At 37.3% G+C, this 23,201-nt stretch overlaps 1 protein-coding gene across 1 annotated transcript in view; it reads left to right on the top strand.

Moving 5' to 3' along the window:
- Window positions 1-8,840: 8,840 nt before the first annotated feature.
- The window catches only part of PTPRK (protein tyrosine phosphatase, receptor type, K), a gene marked incomplete at both ends in the record, with an annotated part of 33,669 nt that continues 19,308 nt past the window's right edge, over window positions 8,841-23,201 (top strand). The window contains 3 exons of the mRNA XM_010072930.1: window positions 8,841-8,979; window positions 15,760-15,920; window positions 22,257-22,441. Coding sequence (XP_010071232.1) covers window positions 8,841-8,979; window positions 15,760-15,920; window positions 22,257-22,441 — 485 coding nt within the window. The remainder of the gene's footprint in view (window positions 8,980-15,759; window positions 15,921-22,256; window positions 22,442-23,201) is intronic.

Raw genomic sequence — 23,201 nt, forward strand, 5'->3', positions numbered from 1 at the left:
AAAAAAAAAAAGCTTCATAAATGTTCCCAGTACCAAAAGTCTGTCTGCCTTTATATGTTCTCAGGAAAAAAAAAAAAGATACAACAGGTGTAACAACAGACCGATTGCACTTCTACTTTGGAATTAATCACAGTAACCCTAAGAAATGGTAACAGTCCATCCAGTGAGTTGTCATTAAGTGGTTATGATCAGGTGGACCAGAGTGTTAAGGAAACCATTCTTGACCAATATCAGGGAGAAATAGTGTTTTAGACTCCATTGTGTTGGTTTGATACTTCACAGCATTCATGTTATGTATTTATACAACTGGTTTTTCACATATCCTTTTCAAGGTCTGTCAGTACTCATACAATGAACAAATTTGGTTTGAGTCTTTAGACCTCTACTTCCATATTGGCTCTTGAAATAACTGCTTCGGGTGTCTCGAGAAATTCTCATTCTAAAACCTGATTTTTTCCAAGACACAGAAAATTAACCAGATTTCAAAATAAAATAAAATTGCATTAGGTATTTCTCTTAATTTCTCCAACATTCTAACAGGCAAGTGTTACAGGATGATACCTGATATTTAGAAACAAGCACTTAGTATTGTCCACAATTTGTATTTTAGTGGATCCTATGGCTTTCCAAAACCTGAGTTCTGGCATAGATTAGGATTTTTTCAGGGTAAGGCTCTAGCCTTTTAAAGATTTGTTCCCATTTTTTTTGGAGGCAAGGCAGGACAGAAGGGGAGGGAAGAAAAGAGGTTGTCTCGTGGATTTTCAGGTGTCAAATAGACTAGTGAATAGCCTCTACTTTATCCATGGGATATATTTACACTGTGTGAACCCAGCAACAGTATTTGTTCTGTACATTTTGGAGCTGATGGTTCCAAAGACAAGCACAGCTCTGCTGTTGGTGTTGTGCTGCAGCCAGGAGCGGTCTCCTCTCTCTTGGCCAGTGCTGGTGCAGTGCAGGGAAAGGCTGCATGCCTCCACCCTTGGAGTTTGCTCTTTGCTTTCAGAGGTGCCATTTCAGAAGCCTTAGCTCACATTTTTGTCTTATATCCTGTCCTGGTTAAAACAACTGGACTAGAAGCTGACAGTATAACTTAAACTTACACCCCTGTGTAAAATACCTTGTCACAGTTGCCATTTGCATTCACCCAGAGCTTTTTGTGTCCTGGGGACACAGTTGTGTCGTTGAGCCAGCTTGTTTAAAGCTAGCTCAGTTATGTCTGCATAAACAGCTGTCTCTTGCATTAGGATAATAACTTGCAAATCAAAAAAAGCTTTATAACCTGTAGATTGTAAGATGCACTGAACATCTTCATTTCCTATAACTGAATCCTGTCCTTGCAGTCTTTTGAAAAAACAGTGTCTGCAAAGTACAGGCACAAGTAGTACATCTTAGTGACCAATGTAGTAGAAATACATTGACAGCACTAGTCTGCTCTTTCATTGTGACCTGTGGACAGCAGGGCAGAGTGTTGCTGGAACATTGTCTCCTCAGCATTGTTCCTGCTTTGGTTCTGTTCATCTGCACATGTCCAAGGTTTCACAGTTAGTGAGGCAAATGGCTTCAGCACTTTTTTCACTTGATACTTCTGAATCTTTTAAGGTCAACTCTTTCATAATTGGTTATAAATTCACGGACGTTACTGTTTTCAAAGTAGTCATTGTGAATTTAAATTGCTTCTCAGTAGAACATTGCAAGAGTAAGTCCTCATTAATTTTTATTTCAGTCCCTGGTAGCAGAAGACACTTGGTTCACCTGATTCTATTTTCCTTGTAGTTTCTTAACAAAGTAGTACCACTATGGACTGATCCATATGTGCTGGAGAGCAGAAAAGATGGGACTGATTTTTTTATTGTATATCACTTATCAAAACAATATATATCTACACTTGAGAGCTTAACAATACCAGTCAGGAACTGGTCTTTTATGTATAAATGTGTATAATATACTGGAATTTCCAGGTAGCAGTCTCTTTATTATATGGCAAGATATGCTGTGCAAGTTTGCTTAATTAATTAAGAATGCATATAAATATTTATAATCTGCATGTTCATCATTTAAAAAACATCCGGTAGCATAAGCTCAGGCTGTTTTTCTGCATTATCTGAAAGCAGGATGTGTAAGCAAGGATTCACTTGTTTACCTGGTACCATATTTGTGTGCAGAGCCACCTGTGGAACTTTCTGTTCTTAGCTTCTACAGCATCTTATAACATCCCAAATCTGACTAGAGGTTAGCTTGAAGCTGTATTTATGTCATTTTTGCACATAAGCTGTCCTTTGAGAGGTTTCAAAAAGCTCTTTCAGAAGAAGCCATAGGGGCCTGTAAAACAGTGTCTCTATGCTTTTCTGCAGCAATGACCTTTTATGTACCTTTTATGTAGAGAACAGTGGTATCTTTTTTTTTTCTTTTTTTCTGTGTACAAGGGCTTAATTTATAATATTGCAAAGCTTTAGGGCCTTGAGGATCCCCTCTGCTAGGCATAGCTTGTAGCATCTGTGATGCCTCCCCTTTTCCCCCAGCAAGGGACACACTTGAGGACAAAGATGGGTGCAGTATGTTGCAACACAAAGTGAGGCAACAGATTTTATCTAAGCATCACCTGTGTGCCCTCTTCAGAATTAGTGTGCAGAAGTGACTGGTGGTGCCGGGTATCCCCCTTTCACCAGCAGAGCCTGTTAAACTCTCTTCCTTGGGGCAGCCGTGGACCCTGGTTACCACAGTGACAGGGATGAAGCTGACACTTCAAAGCACAGTTGGGGGAATCACGTTTTCAGTTCATATGAAAAAAGAAAAATTGTTTTTTATTAATTCTACCCTACAAAGCTGTAATTTAGAGTCCTGGAAGCAACAGCTTAGGTGTACCCCAACCCTAGTGAATTTCTGGCATGCCTCATCTCCCAGAAGCTGTACTCCAAAAGAGAAGCTCTTTGGAAGACATGGAGAACGGAGCATTGCAGGGCTTCCTTTCCCAGTAAACGTATCTCCAGCTTTCAACCAGAAAAAGAAAAAATCTTAGAGATGCCAGCGGTGTACCAAACTGACTCACATGAGGAAATCTGTAAGACCTCGTGGATCATGTGCATAATTTTCTGGAACAAGTTGCACATCCCATCTCCCCCATCCCTGCAAAAGGACATTCAAGTGTTTTCATCAAACAGAATCAGATGAGACTTTTTTTAAAAATGTAATTAAGCTAAAAGAAGTTATGGATCTTTTCTCTCTGAACTTGAATTTATTAATTAACTTTCAGACTTCTAAAAATGTCCTTAATTGCACAGCGATTATCATTCTAGCACAGCAATAACAAAACTAAACTGATGGAGACAGAATCATCTTTCTGGATAGATGATTAGAACACAGGGCAGACCAATCTAAAAGAAAATATTCATCAGAGAATCTTGCTTCGTTTCTCAAAGAGCTCTTTTCTCAGGTGATAGACCGACATATCACCAGAGCTGGCTGGAACTCCAGTTTCATTTGATGTTATCCTGATGTTACCTTGTTGAATTCATTCAGACGTCATTCCTGGTTTTAATTAAAAGTTTTTCAATGCCACATAACAAAAGTGCAGAACAGATTATCTTGAGCAGAGCTATTTTGAATATCAAGCTATGCAGCAATAACACCAGTTTGTGAAATGCAAAGATCTGCCACAAACAGAAATTAACATTCAAAGAAAATGCAGTGTAATAAAATAGCAGCTTTAATCATGCATAAAACAGAGTTTCTTCCCTTGCTCACACAAAGGAAACCCAGCATAAAATGCTGTGAATGTTAAGAGAATCAAATGGTATGGTGAGAAGGTTACGTATAAAATCTTGTTCAAAACCTCTGATTTAAAAGCTGTCTTTTAAAAGGCTGACTCTTCTCTAAGTGCTACCATACAAGCAGGCCTGCAAAATTCTACCAGAATTTTCTGCTTGAATAATTTCATTTGGATGAGTGAGTAGAATATCATTATCTTGTTTTCAACACCATCTCCTTAGGAAGGTATAGGTGAATAGATTTTGTGCTGAGCTGCATAAATTCTCTGACAATTTTGCAAGGCTGTGTGTAAATTCTGAGCCACAGAAGGAAGGAGAAGACAGGAAAGCAATATATGCCGTGACTGGATTCCTCATGCCACAGTGTACTTTAGGACTTAAGTATGAATATTAGGCAGACACTCAATTTTAGAAGCAAGTGTTAGATTTTTAAGTGTATTTGATTAAAAACATAAAAAAATTAAAGGAATTTGGTACATCAGCAAATTATTAGAATAAGATGGACTCTACCTCACCAGCTGTTTAGAATTTTACTGTCCCTGAGAGTGTTATCAATCCTGGTCTAATTTAGTGCTGTTCATCATTGAACTTCATGGTATTGATCATGGAAGTCAACTGATTGAGTGTTGTCCTTAAGTGTCTATGAGAACAAGGAAAACTACTTCTCATATGGCGACTGTTATTGGCAATGTACAGAGCCAGAATCACTGGATTGAGTTATTTTATGAACTTTGAATGGGACTGTGGAATATGATTGCTGTTACTGTTCATTAGTTCAGAAGAAAGGTGAGTGGATAAGCTGCTAAATACAGTGTTCTGCTCCCAGTCTAGCTCATAAATCTTCTGTGTGGGCAGCTATTATGGGGGGGGGGGAATGTAAACTCTGTGTTTCAAATCAGAAACTCTTCTTGCAAATTTTATGCAAGATGACTTTGCACAGCATGAAAACTGTAGGATTATCTCTTCTTAGACTTACATGGTCAAATTGGGAAAAATATAGTAATATGCAAGGATATTGTAAAAATTAATTAAAGGTGTGTTAGAGTAAAGCTGGCCAAAGAAATTAACAGCCAGTAGAGAGGCTCTTTTTCAAATTAATAAATTACATTTTCATACAGTCTGGTGTTCAAGACGTAAGAAAGCATTGCAGGACTAGATTACTAAAAAGGATTGTCAGGAATTAGTAAAGCAGGTGTTTTGGTAACTCAAATTATTTTAGTCTGTTTTTGCCTTGTTTAGAAATATACGGTAGTTAACTACAGTTATCACAATAATTCAGTTTTTAACTACTGTATCTCTCCAATTTAGACAGAAGGATGCTGTGGGTGACCATGTCAAAGGCTTACAGAAGTCAAGATCGATGACATCAGTAGCTCTTCCCTTGTTCACTGACGTAGTCATTCAATCATAGAAGGCCACTAGGTTGGTCAGGCAAGATTTGCCCTTCGTGAAGCCTTGGTTAGTTGAGTTGCTTTGTTTGTCAAAACCAGCAGTTCAGCCTATAGAAGAGCCACTTCAGAGAAAGAAGAGTCCTGACAGTCTTGTAGTATAGAGGATAGAGAGATCAAATTCTCAGAGTAAGCAGAATTTCTCTTGCTGCTGTAGTCCTTGTGCAATCAACAACTAGGAGACTCTGACTTAGAAGTTTAACACATAGGCACAAGTTTTCTGTGGTTTTGTCCTTTGGGTGTATACGTGTAAGCTCACACATACTTACTACAATACACTTTGAACTGTCAAAATGAAAACACAAATAATATTAAGTACTTTTAAATGCCTAAGTTTCATTAAATGATTCTATGCTACAGTCACTTCCCCTAAGTAATATACTTCATTGCATACAATGCACATACACGTAAGTAACAGATTACAGTGTGATTTATATCTCTAATTGCTTTCATTTAGTCACCAGATGTAACATTTAGTCTAGCAAATGCGTTATCTTTTCTGTTGCTGGAAACACATGTAATAATCCTGGCTTTATTTAAGTCAGAAGCAACTTTTCTGTTGATATGGGGGAGAGGGGTAGCGTTTTGCCCATAGATTTTAGCATTTTGGATATAGAAGTCTCAACCACTGGTTATACACTTGCTTAGTCTATAACTGTTCAATATAAGTTTTCTTCACTGATTTGTGACTTAATGGTACATTTCCAGTGGACACCAGCTTTATCTCATAAGCAGCATTTAAAGCTCATGGAGTGAGCTACTGTCTCTTATTTCAAACCCCTTAGTGTAAGGAAACCAGAATAAATGGACAAGCAGTTAATACCCTCCTGGCTTTCCACTGTTGTGCTAAAAACTTGGACAGAGAGATGCATTTTGAACAGTTACTAATGACCCAAACTTGATAATTTCTTACAGTATGTAACAAAAAAAACAGTGCCTAAGTTAGGCAAATAAGTAAACTCCCTCAATAACCTTTTCTTCAGATTTTCTGAGATGTGTGTAGTTGTTTCTCTAAGGTAACTTTTCTAAATGAAATAACATAAGTGGCCAAGCAATGATTTTCAACATGACTCTGTGATAAGCACCTATATTGCAGCTTGTTCTATCAAGCGATAGGGTTGGGATCTTTCCCCAGGGAAGTGTGAGACAGCTCTCTCATTCTTTCCCCCCTACTCTCATCTCTCACTAATACTCCTGTGAAAATACCACTGTCCTGATGAAGGATGAAAGCCTGTACTTTTGGATGTATTTTTGAGCCTTCAACTTTTGAAGTGCATCTTCAGGTCACATCCAATCCTTGTGATTCATATTTTTAAATCTCTCAAAGACCTGGCCTTAAATCTCCATGCACACAACTAAATCTCTCGCTCAAGCCTTAGGTTATTTTGCAGCTTTAGTAGTACTTACCTTTGCTAGGTCAGAGCTACCGAGCTGCACTCGTGTTGTACTCATTCCAGACACAGCGACTATGCATGCTCCCCTCTCTACCCTCCCCACGTCCTTGCTGTTTCTCAGAGCCTGATCTGGCAAACATGAGTTTTTTTCCGATTGGCATGTAAAGCCATTTATGTTTGAGCTTTGATTGGTCTTTTGACTCTACTGATTGGCCTTTTGGCTCTACTGCCTATCAAATGTTCATTCAGGTCTGTCACATCCAGCCCAGCTAATAGTAGACGGGGAGTTGATTCATTTTAAGCATTGAAAATCCGGAGTGCCGCCTTCTTCCAGTTCCACCTCAGAAGTCATCCTCCTCGTTTCCTCAGTTAGACAGCATCCTATGTGTATGTGGCACTAATTCTAGCTTGTGTGTGAGTATATGTTGTATATACACAGCTACACACACCACTTACCTGATCCTGACTCTTACCCCTAGACACCTCAACAATACACATAATATAAACAAAATATGTAGTATTGAGTCCACACAGGTTATGTATGCAAGTGTGCATGCAGGTATGTATTTACACAAAGGAGGAAGCATTTAGTATTTCTCAGCAGATAAAGTTCAAGCTGTACAGGAGAGAGATGATTATGATGATGATGAAGTTTTATGATTAAAGCACTGCCAGAGCTCTCACTGTCTGCCTAGCTCTTGCATGGGTGTCTGGAAGAGACTAACTCAGAAGGTTGTTCTAGGGGTAAATTGTTAGTACGTGGTTCAGATGCTGCTGAGATGGAGGTTACAGAAACAAGTAATAAAGAGTGATTTCAGACATCAGCATGATCCTTCTCTCAAAATATAATAATGGATTCCTGCGTGTGGAACCCAAATATAAACAGTGTGAGTAACATGGTTAAAACCAGAAACTATTAGATACAAGTTATCTCTGGTGCTGACTACACTGGCTTTCTGAAAGGCCCATGGAGCAGACTTTTGGGGGAGTGGTAGTCTTTCTCTGGTGTGGCTTCACCTAATTTTTCATTCTACTTGTTTTGATGGTCTGTTGAGAAGCATCCTAGTTTCAGAGTAAAGGGCATTTTCTGTGTAATGACATAGATATGATGATACAACAGCTTGTAACTACTCCACGTGCAGCTGCTGTGAGGGGGGAGAGGTTAAGTGTCATCTGCTGTGTGCCAGGTGGAGAGGGAGAGAAGAAGGGTCAGAGGGAGAGAAAGCAAGCACAGGTACCCGTCCATGCCTGTGAGCAGGGGAAAGGCAAAGTGCTGAGCCACAGCCTTAGAAAGGAACAACTAGAGAAGTGAAGAGCCGTTTCCTATTTTACAAGTAAACACCTCATGGGATTTTACCCCTGTCTGAAACCTGTTTATATTTTTTCATATTTTTGCCAGGCTGAAAAGTGCCATGTTCCTGATCCTTTGTATGCCAGGCTGTGATGCAAAGAGGTGTGGACTGAGTAGCTGTGCACTTTCATATATATTCTGTTTTCCTCTCTGCTGTAACCTGTGGCCTCAGCCCACTCGGCTGCATTACGGAGTGGTTTCATCTCTGTGTAGAACAGCGATTTTTTTTTTTTTTTTTAGGGCCTATAAACAGAAACAAAACTGCTGCTGACTTTAGGCCGTCCACCAATCCAAGGCTAGTTCAGAGAATCAAAATTCCCAGTAGGACGCGGATCTCAGGCCAGATGCTACAAGATGAATTTGTATACCAAGGTGCACTGAAGTTGGGTGAAGGAGAGAAGGACTGGAGTTCAGGGTGCTGGCTGCAGCTTGGAAAAGAGAGTTTAATTTACTGTTCATGAGTTAACATAATCTCACTAGTCAATATTAAATATTCCATATTTAATATCTGAAAAAATAACTACAGGAAGTAATGCTGATTTAGTTGATAGATTGTCTCTGCTTTGTCTTCTGCTTTGTAATATAGTGACTGGTTTGGAAATCCTGATGCATATAGACTTCTGTATATGTGAAGTTATATATATGCACTTGTATGCACACATATGTAGTCATATACTTGGTATTGCAAATGCGTGGCATATAGATTGAAATTCATAGTGTGTCCGTATACATACGTGTAGATGTATAAACTCATGATGCAAGTATCTATATTCTGGCTACTGTATTAAAACACAGACATATTTGGAAATAATCACCAATTATAATTTTCTTGTCTCTAGTCCTTACACGTTTAAACAAGTTGTTTTTTTTTTTATTCATTTAGCAGCAGCAACAGAAGAACCTGAGGTGATTCCGGATCCAGCTAAACAAACAGATCGTGTAGTGAAAATAGCAGGAATAAGTGCTGGAATTCTGGTATTCATCCTACTTCTCCTTGTTGTCATATTGATCGTCAAAAAAAGGTAAGAAAATCATCTATACTGATCCTTCTTTTTTTTCTCCATATCAAGCAATAACAAAAAGGGTATTTTTTACACGTCTTTAAAAAAAAAAAGTTTCAGGAGCAGTAGCTCACATCAGTTTTCGGATGAGTTTTTTGTGTTTCCTGTTGGTTTTGCTGTGATTCTTATGATGGATTTAAAGAAAGGATTTCTTTATATTTGGGATCCAAGAGTTATACATTTTCTCATACTTGTTTATTTCCAAGTATTTTTGAGTTGCAGTTGGAGGAACGTACAGAATATTGAAATGGGTGGAATTTAAATTCGTGGTGCGCCTTTTTTTTTTAAAGCAAAGAAAAAAAAGAGTAACTTACTGCACTTTTCATGTTGTAATACCTAATGAATTTGATTTTCTGTGTTCAGGTCTAACAAGTTATTTGTATCTGTATGTTATCCAACTTGCAAAATAATGTGATTTTATACCTCTATTTACGCTCTTGTAAGCCTGGATTTTTTTTTTTTCGTAAAAGTCATACCACATCACTGTAAAATTACCTAACAAAAATCCTTAGTGCATGAAATTGTTTAAAAATGTATTAATTTGAATGAATTTTAATTTTTTTCAGTGCTTTCTTAGACAGTAAGCAATATCGCCATCTTCTGGTGTTGTACTCCACATCCACGTGCTCCTACCTATAGTAAATTTTGCTACCCTATTTTTGAAAGTCTTGACTTCCTAGTAGTTGCAACTCTTTTAACCTGGTATAAAGGTTCATAATATAGCTCTATAAATCCATAGTTACAGCATCAAAACCAATTTCTCTGTTTCTGTGCACCCCTTCCCTGACGGGTCCCCTTTGCAGGGCACAAGCTGATTTCTCTTGGGTAGAACGAGACCTTTGTCTTCCCATGGTGTGTGCATTGCGTTCCCTTGCCTTTTGCAGAAGTCTTAATGAAAAGTATATTTGTAAACGTCTGAATGTTCCTCTGAAATGCAGCTTGCTATCATTTTTAAAGATTAAGAAAAAAATTAAAATTGTACCTAAGATCATTCTATATGTTATAATTACTGGATTGCATTAGACTTTTTTAATTTATTGCCTTTTTACAATTATCCCTGGAGATATATAACTTGGAGAAGAAACGTCTGCATTAGAAACATTAGGTATGCTTATAGTGTTCTGTGTTAGTTAGCTACATACGTGATTTTTCCCAAAAGTGCTTTTACTTTTCTCTGTTGTTTACCTCTGTGATTGAGAATTAACACATATGGAAAAGGTCCAGCTCATCATATGTAAAAAAAGACATACAGTCAGCCAATTTTCTTTATTTACACAACTTTGGAAAAACAAACAAAAAAGTTGTTTTTAAGCTTTCAGGAAGAAATCTATTTTATAGCTTTGTTGCAAGGTATGTGCTGGGGAGTGTCATCTTCTCAGTGCATGTTGCAGTGGTCCCATTATAACAGAGGACTCTGTGTGTGTGCATGTGTGTGTGAGAGAGAGACAGCCTATATATTGTCAGTCACTTCCTGATGGGATCGACTAGCTTAAAAAAATGAGCTTTAAAATTCAGTGTGTACCTTTTGCATTCGGAGTCCTTTTAGACTTGTACTTTCCCAGTTGAATTGTTTGATAAAAGTTAATCGTGTCCATTAAATGATATTTTTTAAATTCCCCTTTTTTCTCCCTTCCCTTTTCTGAACCTGTGAAGTCAGTACCCTCATAGGAATGATACTTGGTCATCATTCTAAAGCATATAACATTTCTAAACTCCTGTACTATTTTGTATTCAAAATAGGTGAGAAATTAACCTGTTTAATGAATCTTTAATGTTTAGCAGTTTTTCATCCTGATAGTTTAATTGGTTGTCTACTGCGTATTTTATAGGTGTGCCATTGCTTCCCCCCTGCTTAGGGAATATGGGCAGGTTTATTTTCACACCAGCTTTAGTCAAGGTCTCTTACAAAAAGCATATAAAACCTTTGAATACATGAGTTAATTCAGTCCATCTAGTGAATCAGGGCAATTCATATCGTGAAGCCAGGAACAGCTGTAAAAACCCTGACACATTCACACGTACATAAACACGCTTCACTTAGTTGTGGTGGGACTGAAAAACGATCCATTTGAATCATCTTCTGTAGTGTACATATTCAGTGATCCATTATGTAGTATCCCTTTTGGTACCTGAATTGACCACAGCTCGTTACACAGATCAGTCAATAGAACAATGGTTTCTACATTTTCATTCGTTTATAAAGTCATATGCACAGCCATCGCTATCTCAATCTGATTAAATGCAGCATTGCATTTTATTGAAAAATGGAGCACTAACCAGTTTTGTTCACGAGCTTGAGATTTTTTTAAGCTTTGCCTGATCATTTTGTACAAATTGGTTTGAAGTTTTCCTGAATTAAGCTCTTAACAGCTCTTACAGAGTTTTACTGGAGTAATCAAACCAGCTAAGAAAAGGGATACTGCATCTTTAACAAGCAATGCCATTTTTATTTTTAAAGTCATTGTTGGATTATTTCCAGATGTCCTTCATCTCCTTCCATTTGTTTACCTTCCATGTTTTTAATGCTTAGCATGACTACATCAGCATTTCCAATTGTAAGATTTTAAAATAGAAAGCGTATGTTTGCATTCAGGAAATGTGTGGTATATATGTCAGTACACACGTCTACTGTAAGCGTGCATTCTTTAAAATGTGTGTACTCATATAGCTACATATAGTATGCATACAAACATATATGTATACACCTGTGTACTGATAAAGGTGTTAAAATGAATGACATGAAAATTGTTTTCTGATTAAACGTATTTATTAATGGAATCTTTAGTTCTTGTAACTGAAAAGCAAAAAGCATATTTACTGCACAAGATACGTACACAGCTGTTCATTTGTCATGACATCTAGGTGGTAATCATTGTATTATGCTGAACTGCATGTTGAAAATACACAATCCATTTAATTTTCAAATTTTTTGGCAATAAATGAAATCTCAGCATGTAATTTTCTGAAGTGATCTTCCTAAAAAACAAATCATTTTTATATGCAAGTGTTTTGTTTTTTTTTTTAATTGCATGGCAAAATAAGGCTAGTTTGTGCATGAGCAAGTTGAAATGCTAACCAAAGAAACATGAATTTTTCAATTTTTTTTTTTTAAACGCACATTTCTCTGCTTTATTGAATGTGACAGAGTCACGCTTTTCATTCACCATTGCTTCTCTTTTTCCACTGTCTGTGATTTGCTTGCCAGGAGGAGCTACTATTCTTACTCCTACTATCTGTAAGTAGAATACGGGTGACTTACTATCTTACATGTATTAAAGATGCAGTATCCCTTTTTAAAAAATAAAAAGAGTCTCTATAATTTTCCTGAAGTATTATTGGCAGTTACCTTTCTTTATTCTCAGCTTGAAAAATTGCTTTTGTCATTGTTCCTGTTATTCTTACCTTGTTTTTTTTTAAAGGGATATTGTATTTCTAACTGTGTATTGAGACTTTTGCTTTTTGCTACAGTTTTTCCCATAACTATCATTTTAGTTTATTGTAATCATAATTTAATTTGCATTATGATTCACAGAGACACATCACACTAAGGAAAAGAACTCTCTTCCCATTTCCTAGCTGGAGAACTGTGCTTGTAAATCACAAATTGTTCTTTCTTAGCGTTATCAGTTCAGGAGTGATCCTATGCACCACTTTTCCTAGACAGATCGTAGGCAGATGCCAAACCTTTATAAATAGGTCTCTGCCCTACCAACAGCAGAGCAACATGTCTGCCTCTGTGGTACCAACCTTTTTTTTTTTTTTTTTTTTTTTACAGAAATATTTTTGGTGAAGTGGTCTGCATCTGTTGCTTGTGAGGTGCTTTGTGTACACATTTTAAAGTGTGGATCTTACTTTGTGACATTGGTTTGGATAAAGTTTTGCTTTGCTGAAGCAAAATGAACTTTTTTTGTATGTGTTGACCAAATGAGTTTTTGTGGGATTGAGCAAAGCAGTTAACACACATTCTTAATTTTAAATAAATGCATAAAGCCCTTGGCTTCAGAGGGGATGTAAGAATGCACTCAAGTGCTTTGATGAACCGGTGGTGTCTGATAATAATGCTCTTCCACATTTTTAAGCAGATTAGTTGACTTCTTTAAACAAACTTCAAAATAAAAAAAAAAAAAAAAAAAAAGTAAGCTGGCTTAGCTAACTGCCATTCTCCAGTATATTGTGACAAATTATAATTTCCTTGTTAAATAGCAATTGCTTCAGCTCAAGATAATTAACCACGAAGTTTCATCCTATGGTGGAGCACATTTCCCCTCCAGCTCCCACGGAAACACCCACCTGCACAGGTTCACCCAACCGGATCCTTTATCAGATAATGAGAAGCATTTACACTTTCTCTGTCAGCCTCAAGTACTTTAACTTAATGATTTTCGGAATTATCATGAAGCATAGATTGCATGTGCCTTCATCTGAGTGAGGGAAGGAAAGAAAGGAAAGGAAAAAGAAGTCAAACCCCGAGGGAGCCAGGAGCTGTTGAACAATAAAGCTGTCCTCCCATTTCCCAGCAGCTTTGGGTTGCAGTGCTACAACACAATAGGCTTTTTTAGGAGTTGAAGCAGAGCATAAGAATTAGAAAGTAGTTACTGTAATAAGTTAATAACTTGAAAGCCTTAATAGCTGTTGATTTATTTAGCATAGCTAGCAAGTTTTGTTACAAAGTGATATTTCAAAGAAGGGCTCAATACAGCCACGAGATGAGATGTAATAGTCTTTTTGTTCCATTTCTGAGTTGGCATTGGAAAAAGGTGATCTTCAGTGAATAGAGACTATCTGAAAGGCTTTGGAACTTACAAACCAGTCTGAACTAGAAATGCCAGTTTTGTGAAAGCTTTGGTAGCAGTGGGAACCAGTAATAAAGCTCAAGCAGTTTCACTTCTGGAAGTTTTGATGGTCTTCATTTGTTCGACCAGAGTATCATTTAAACCAGCTTTTCATAAGTAAATAGGAATGTGTGGAGTAAATGTATAAAATAGAGCATTTTAGGGGGGGCATCCAACTGTCACTGTTACGTTAGTTTTCACTGAACAACTGATACACACAGAACCCTCATGTGCACCATAAGGGTTTGATGAAAAAATGTTAGGTTTAGAGACCACCTTTGGGATTTTTGTAGCTAGGGGGTTATTGACTAGCAATTTTCCAACTCATGTATCTGTAAGTGGGGAAAAGAAAGGCCGGGGGTAGGAACACACAGAATAAGGAGATGAGTCTGATCAGTGCAAGAGTCTTTGTTATTCTCAGGAGCACTTTGTCCTTCTATATACTAGTTTGTGGCCCCTTGTTGTGAACTGAGACTATTAATTTAAGAAACAATTTTATATTTTCTTAAACATGGAAAAAGATGAAGTGCTCCCTGCCCTAGAGAGTGGTGTAGGTCTTTTTGGGTGTATGTTCCGAGGAAGCAACAAGGAAATGGATGGATAATTTACACTAATATTTTTTTTGTCTGCTGTTAGAGTGTGGCACTGAATATTAAAAGTTGTCAGAGAACAGAGGAAGAGCAAGCAGTCCTTTTAGTCAGAGAAATGCAAGATAAACACTGACTAAACAGTTAACAGGATATTTGATTATATTTTAGGCAGAAGAAGCTTGTGAAGCTGAGCTGTGTTTTAAACATACATTTTCAAGAACCCAGTATTTTCAGTGATGATTGTGTCTCTGCCACGTGGTGTCAGATTTATTCAAATAAGCAGGTTGGCTACCTATTACATTGCAGTCACAGCTTCAGATGAAAACAGGGAGATTTCAGAACACTCTAATGTATGTCACAGATTCCTGCAGAACCAAGGTGCGCTTCATGCTGCTTTGCATGCTTCCTACTACTTGAGATACATGCTTTAAGAGTAGTAGGCTTTAAGTGATAATTAAAATATATTGTCTGCTTCCATCTGACTTCCAGAGACAGTGAAAATCACCTCCAGTTCTTCATCAAAAGGAAAGAATTGAGAGATATTTCTGAAGTGTGCACTTTAAGGGCATTGGCTGTTAAGGTGGGGGGGTTAGTTGGACAGATTAGGTTGCTGTTTAACTGTGATACATTCAGAGTTTAAGGCTGCTACTGGCAGAATTTAAGATGTTCCCAAACTGCATAAAAGGGTAGAGTGGTGTGAGAGGGGGTTTGCTTGGTTTTCAAAGAACAGTGTTCAGGGTCAGGAACAAAGTGTGGTATCACGTTGTATCTTGTGTACTGAATGGGAAGAACAACTTTCACCATAAAAAGTAATATGAATCCATATCAAATAATTATGTTTCTTTTGTTATTTCATAGGTTTTTTTGACTAACAAAGTGATTTAGAAGGTTAAATTATTTCTTCCTAACAAGGCAAGCAAGGGGAGTGAATTATCCGTTTGTAAAATCAAAACACAAATTTAAATGGAGATGGTTGATAAAGCTGCATGCACAGATGCTTCTTATTTATCATTTCAGTTAAAATGTAATTATATTCTCTAATTTGTTTATATTAGTGTAATTACTCCACAGGAAAAAAAATATTACCAAGGTACAGAAGTTAGTACTTCCATTACAGCGTTTGTGTGTGTACAGAAAACACATGATTGCAACTCTTTCATAGCAGGTTGCATAGTTTTATCAAATTCACGCTGGAAAGTTGTACACAGGAAAATCAGCCAAACTTTTCAGTCCCTCGGGATTATAGATAATGATTACTGCAGACATCAATGTTCATCAGATATTAAGGTGGTTTGTTTTTTTTTTTTTTGGCTGGGCAGCAAACTTGCGAAGAAGCGCAAGGATGCCATGGGGACCACCCGCCAGGAGATGACACACATGGTGAATGCAATGGATAGGAGTTACGCTGACCAGAGCACCCTGCATGCAGAGGATCCGCTTTCAATCACATTTATGGACTCTCATAACTTCAGCCCCAGATGTAAGTATAACAGTGATTGATATTCCAGAGTGTAGATAAATATAGAAACATGGAAAACAGTTCTACTTTTTAAGGAAAATTATTGTAAGCTCCAGGTTTTCCAGGAACATTGGTAAATCCAAAGGTTGAGTTAGGGATGTTCTTATGTTATCCTTATTGGTATGTGACCAATTATTTAAATATTTACATGTGCTTTCAGTATACATTGATACTTGTTCTAGGGAAAGCACTACACTTCTAGAACATCTCAATTAAAATCTGAAATTGAGTTTTCCCTCATGAAGATATTTAATACCAACATGTTAAATATTACTGTGTAACACCATGTCTGTACTGAATAGCAATATGAGGTCCAAATTAATTTATTTCTTTTGGCAGTAAGGATGTTATAACAGAAGGAGACATTGACAATTTTCATTGCTGTTTGTGGATTTAGGAACAAGCTTGTTAATGTATCTGCAAATTTGCTCCATATTTGTGTTCCTTTTTTGTAGACTTGCCAACTGTCTGGTTTTGACAAAGTTTGACAGTTTGGGTTTCTGATTGTTAAGTGTCTAGGTTATAGCTGCCACTGTCCAGCATGCCTGCCTCCCAGCATCCACACTGTGCCTTGCACAAAAGCAAGATACTCCACTGGCAGACTGAATACCTCAAAACTAGTGTGTAAGTTACTGCAGGAACACAATTCTGCCATGGAGCTGGCGTGAACCTGACCTTCTCACAGCCACATGGAGTTGTGGCTTTGCTTTAAACAGATCTGAGCAGTGTGAGCTGCTTCTGAATTGCTATCTTTTGGGAATGGCACTCCATCTCCTTTCTGCTGCCTCCCATACTGCTTACTATGCTTGAGCAAAATACATCCCTTAAGGCTCTTAAGTTCTTTCCTGATTGTTGTAAGAGAAATGGATTTTGGAGGAGGGTTTATTGCTCAGTTTATTGAAGCTTACCAAACTGCAGAGTGCTGAAATTTTAAGTGTCTCATAACCAATTATAAATGGGAGTTTAGTGTCAGCCTGTGAATTTTTTCTACACAGTTTTGTCTGGAACTGTTTGAAAATTCTCCAAAGTTTGATCTCTTATTGGCATGGAAATTTGTGGAGGCAGGTTTGCAAAGACTTGGTTTGGACTAAGTTATGGTGGATCCCAGGCAACGTATCCATCAGGCTACATGGCTGTTACGGAGTGGGGGCTGCCAGGCACTTGGGCAGCCTTGCAGATGTGACACCAGGAGCCCATGAGCCCCAGCCACTACAGCTGTCCTGGTTGGTTGGCAAAGAAGTTTGGCATCATTGCTTTCCAGGGTCCTAGGTATGTGATTTTTGCGTGTTGGAGGGTTCAGTTCGCCTAACCATCATCTGTGCTGAGGCAAAGAACCTTCTGGGGTTTCTTGCTATGCGACAAATTTTTAGGTAGATTGCTTTAGAACTGAAGCTCAGTTTTGTCACAGACCTGTTGATAATTTAAATCTTTGTTCCAGATTGGAACAAAACCAAATTCTGGATTCCACCATTTCTGTCTGAAACAGAGCATTTGTTTCTGCAGGGTTCTAGTTGTGGTTATGAATGATAAAATTTTATAAATTTAATTCAAACGTCTGTGTAGCTGTGATTTTCCTATCCTCATTAATAGCAATATCTTTGGTGTTGCACATAAAAACACTATTAACTGTAAACATGTATATAATTTTTTAAATTACCTAGAAGACTTTAAAGAAGTACCGTTTTATTTCTATTCAAGTATTGTATGAGAGGATGTGTTTAAAAGGAAAGGAGTTGGTTCTGTGAAAGTGAACCTTTATTGTGAAGTAAAAGAACAATAGCGAAGGAGGAGCCCTATCAAAAACTAAATTGTATGTGGTGTCTTCTTTATTTCATTTCAGTAAGAATCTCTTTGCCTTTATCATTACACTTCTGAAGTCCAAAATCACTGCCTTTCATTCCTCTTTTATTCACAATGCTTTCTGGATATGTGTATTCATTTTGGTTTTCTGTTGTAACAAAATTAACGGGGTTTAGTTATCACTTGGTTGTACACTGAAGTGTATTGGTTTTATTCTTAAAAATACACAAATTGAGGTAATATATTTCTTCATGAGCTTTGTTTTCCTACAGTGCCCAATGATCCACTTGTGCCGACAGCTGTGTTAGGTGAGGACCCTAGTCCTTCGTTATCCATTCCTGCATGAGTTTTGTCTCCTTGCATGGTTAAATGTTGAAACAGCTTGTTTTATGTAAAAGATAGCTATACTGTTGTCAGAAAATAACTCTACACTCAGTTTATCACTTCAGAATTAAACTGACACTGCTTTTGGAACAAAAAATATGTTCTCATGAAGAAGTTATTCCTAGTCAGTGCTAACTGAAGAATAAATGAGAAAACAGATAAATGGAAAATACTAAACCTTTTCTCCCCAGAGCATTCAAACTGTGTTTCAATGAAATGACATGTGAAACTAGAACTCTTTTAAAAGATACATAAAAATAAAATTGAGATCCATATTAGCATTAGTTGACACTCAAAACACAATTTTCCAAGTAAATAACAAGAATGGAAAGAAAAACAGAAAAGGGAAAAATTTCTCAAATATCCAAGAACAAACAACAACTTCATAGGTTCTGTACAGATATTCCTGTATATCTATATTAATTGCATATTTCAATTGACCTTAATTATTAAGCTTTTCAACTTTGTACTTATTGTAAAAAGAAGAGATGTTGGGAGTGCTCAGGCTGGAAGTAGCAACTTCTATGTCACATCTAACACTCAATGCATGTTTTAGAGGTTTTTTAAAAAAATACAAAGCTGAAAGTATAATTTGTACCTGAGTTCTTGGTTTGATAAACATAATGTGCAGTATTGAGTTTTCAGTCAGTTGCTGAGGTTATTTTAGGATGAAAGATAAATATCAGGAAATGGACATGAATATAAATTGAGGTTGAAAACTAGATTCCTAGAAGTAAAGCTTAAAGGAACATGGAGTCAATTTAATCCCTCCTCTGTTTTGAGATGAGACATTTTGCGTATAATATAGACTCTTTATGGAAGTCTGTTGTGTCTTAAAAATGCTTTTGCAGTGGCATCTTCTGGTGCCTCGCTCTTCCTAAATAAAAATAAAATTCAGATCCATATTAATATTACTTGGGACCCAAAGATCAGTTTTCTAATGGAGAATTAGTTACCGATGAATATTATTGCTGCTCACTCCTAGTGTTTCCGAACTAGACTAATCTAGACTACATCCTCATTACTGTGAATTCAACTGTTTCCTTTTGAGACTCAGAAATATGCAGAGCTCGTACACCTCTGTGCTTTCAAAACAGTCTTTTACCCATTGAAAGCCTCATGTGTCCTCCATTGTCTCTCTTCTAATTGAGTTAAACACAGTGCTTTCACTCGTCATCTTGTCAGTGATGTTTTCTAAACTTATTATCATTCTTTTCCTCTGAACATTTTCGAGCTCTTAGGACAAAATTTTAAATTGTGGTGCCCTGAATCAGGTACAGTTCTTAGAAGTCTCAATGCTGAGCTGAGTGAAATAGGTACCTCCATGCCTTACTTGTAGTGTTACTGCTACCTGAACTGTATTTTGTCCTTTTTATTGCACTCATGTTGCTGACTTGTACTGTTACCCACTAAAATCCCAGTTACTATTACCCAATCCATTACTCCATTTTGTAGTTATGTATTTGACTTCCCTTCCCTATACACAATATGTTGCATTCACTGTTTAATTCACCTTGTTGATTTTTGCATTGTCTCCCAAATAATCAAGATAACTTTGAAATCTGATCCTGTATTTGCAAAGTGCTTGTGGTGCTGCCTTACTGCTCAGTGCCCTCTGCCCATACTGTCAGGATATTTTCTATTCCGTTATGCAAATTGTGGGTAAAAATATTGATAGAAAGTATACCCAGGAGGAGCCTTTGCAGATTTTAATGTGTTGTCTGAGACTGACAGTAAATCACTATTTGTAAGTAGTCTTTGGTCTGTGTCAAGCTGGGTATACTCACTGTGTGGGAGATTTGTCGAGTCATATTCTGCCCAATTCCTTTTGATAACGTTGCAGATGCCATTCTCTTGACTACAGTAGTATTTTAGAAAGTTAACGACCATCAGAGTGGTTAGATGCTGGAGCCTTCCACCTTGGGCCCAAGGAAACCTTACTATGTGGTTTAAGAAGATAATGAGGAGTGGTGAGATAGCACCATTGCCTGGAAGAGGAAAGGGATAGACTCAGTCAGAATACTTCCAAAATTAGAACAATGGACTTATAGAAAATGAGTCTTTTCCTGAAATTCTTCTAAGATCTTCTTGTATCTTTTATCTTTATTTCGTGCACTAACAAGCTGCATAGATACTATCTGGTGATACTTGTCACACTATCCCTAATAGCTCATTTAGGCTATAAGCATATTCCAAAGGTTGGTATGTTGCCACTGCATTGTGGCAGGCACAGGCAGGGGCAGCTGTGAACAGCAAGGACCAAGGAATTAATTGAAGAACAGTTTAGTAGTTCCTGTCTGCATTTCCATCTACTGGTAATGGTGTTTTGGGCATGATAGTCTCCTGGTGTAAGCAAAGCAATGCTAATTGGAAGAGGTAGTATTTTTTTATTGCATGGGCTGAAATAGTGGAGAGAAGTAGACAAGCTTGTGGGCACACTGTGTAGAAGAGTTTGGGTACCTGTAAGCTTATTCCTTTAGAACTAGATCATTTGGCCTACTCCATCTCCACATAGACCTTGCTTGGCCCAGCATCACAAAACAGTTTTTCTCTGTTTTATTTAGAGATGAGCAAAATTTTATGGGCCCTAAATTATAGAACATGTTATTTTATTTGAAGCTGTTATTACTTTGTAGCTGTACTGTGGTTCTTTCTTCATGTATAGGTTATTAATGCTACTTTATATACATTAGCACTAAGTTAGTATGACAATTTTGCTTTTCTCAAGTCCCTATCATTACATTGATGGCATAATAATGTGGCCCTTATATTTTTAAAACGGCTTTCATTGTTACCTATTGTGAAGCTTTAACAACTTTTAATGTCATTTTCTTTTAGTCATTTTCTAATATAGTCCTGAAATGAATTTCTTATGTTCTGTTCATTTATTGTTTTTTGCTGCTTCAATGGGTTAAAGTGCCTATTACTGGTAAGTATACTGTGAGGAATGGGGAAAGCTGCAAATCCTGAGGTGGCTTGAAATGTGTATGATTTAATATGTGCAACACTGCAATAAAAAGTGACTGCTGCATGTCACTCACATTATTAGGCAGTTTAGTGAGGCATAAATGTACTGAAATTAGCAACTCGTGTGACAGTTCAAAGAATCGGCTTTCTTACTAGGATATCTCATTTCAGAAGGCATTAATGGGGTTTGCATTTTGGTGGAATTGTAGAAAATCCAACTCTTGGGGTGTTAATTTTTTTTTTTTCCTGGAGTGTTTTACTTCCTTGTCTGGATCCTTTGCAAGGAAAATGGAAAAATTATTTCAAAGAAGGGTAGGAGGGGTCAGCTACCCACTTCTCTTTTTGGTAGCTACTTTCCAAAAAGATCAGAATTAGAATTTTTCTTCCTCTCTAAATTAATTTGAACTGCTAATTGCTAATTTAGAAAAAAAAAAAAACAAAACCCAAAAAAAAAACTATTCCACAGAAGGGATTGACTAAATGTGATCTCTTCATGTAGCTTTGACATTTGGTTTTAGTAAGAGGATTGGTGGTAGCACAGAGCCTTACTGGAGACTTCTTTGTTTATACTGAGCAAAAACTGTGGCTGAAATCAGCACACTCAACAGTTCCATTTCTCTTCTAAAAGACCTGAGTTAAAATGACCACTCTGAAGTGCCGATTTATCTTCCCAAATGGAGGTGGTGTTCTGAAGTGGTAGCATAATTGCATCTCTTTTTTACTGGGATCTCAATATACTTTTGTTGGCTTTAGACAGATGATGTGCTGATACCACTACAGAGTTATTCTAATTTATTATTGAAGGTATAGTATTGCTGTTCATACGTAGTAGCCATTAAAAAAGTTACTTTGGGTGATAGAGGCTGGAGTTCCCAGATACATTAATGTCATAAAGTTTTGTAGCTTCAAATAAAATGCCCTTCAGACACCTTTATTGCAGATGAAGTATTGCAAACTTTTGTATGTGTTTGCAGCTAAATTCCTTTATGTACTTCATAGTATTTATGTCCTGGAGAGTCAGTGCTTTGTGTCCTCAGAAATTAGACATGTTTTTGAAGGAAGAGGTTGAAAATAGATGTTGATATGTATAGCAGCAGGTGTTACTGCCCTGCAGGTACATAATGCATTGATTTCTTGTGAATACAGATGAAAATCACAGTGCGACAGCAGAGTCCAGCCGGCTTCTGGATGTCCCTCGTTACCTCTGTGAAGGCACAGAATCCCCATACCAGACTGGGCAGCTCCATCCTGCTATCAGGGTGGCTGATCTGCTGCAGCATATTAACCTAATGAAGACCTCTGACAGCTATGGATTTAAAGAGGAGTATGAGGTGAGATCTTCAGTGGTGAGTTTTTGCTAGGAAAAATCCCTGTGAAAGTCACAGCCTTTTGTTTGCATTACATTGCAATGCATAAGGATGCAACTAAATGCCATGTGTTTAAGTGAAAAACAGATAATTATATTTACCTTTATATTTAGCAGGCATAAAATTCCTATATGTGTAACCCCAAAAGCGAAATAGGAGTGGAATCCAATAGTTTGAGCCATTACAAGTGCCTGTAAAAAACATGGTCTGTGTTCTTTAAAGCATAAGAAGACATGCCCTGCTGAATCTTTTTGACGTACTGTAAGAAGTTACCACCTTTTCATTGCTGCTTCTTAGTTGAAATGCTGTAATTGGTTATGTGAGTTTTCCGAGTCATCTTCAGTGCAGATATCCTGGATTAGGTTAAGGTAAATATTTAACTTGGCTGGTTTTGCAAGAAGCACTGGCTGGAAGCACTCTCATGATTTATTATAGCATTTCAGTAGGGCAATAGTGGGACTAAACTCCAGCTGAGAAGCAATAAGGACATGCTGAGGGTTGTAACTTCTTGAAGTTCTAATTAGACCTGCCTGAGCATGTCTACTTACAACTTTAATGTTCAAATTGAAGCAAAACATTTCCCAGCACTGGAAGTAGACGAGTACAGATTCATTTTGCTTCTGATCTCTGAATCTGTTGTGAATCTTTGGGATTAGAATATCGGACAGGACACATATTAAAGATGGGAATGGTACTGCCAAGGTCACACACAATACAACTAGTT

Source organism: Pterocles gutturalis, unplaced genomic scaffold (genome assembly GCF_000699245.1).
Source record: "Pterocles gutturalis isolate BGI_N339 unplaced genomic scaffold, ASM69924v1 scaffold41852, whole genome shotgun sequence".
Lineage (NCBI taxonomy): Eukaryota > Metazoa > Chordata > Aves > Pterocliformes > Pteroclidae > Pterocles > Pterocles gutturalis.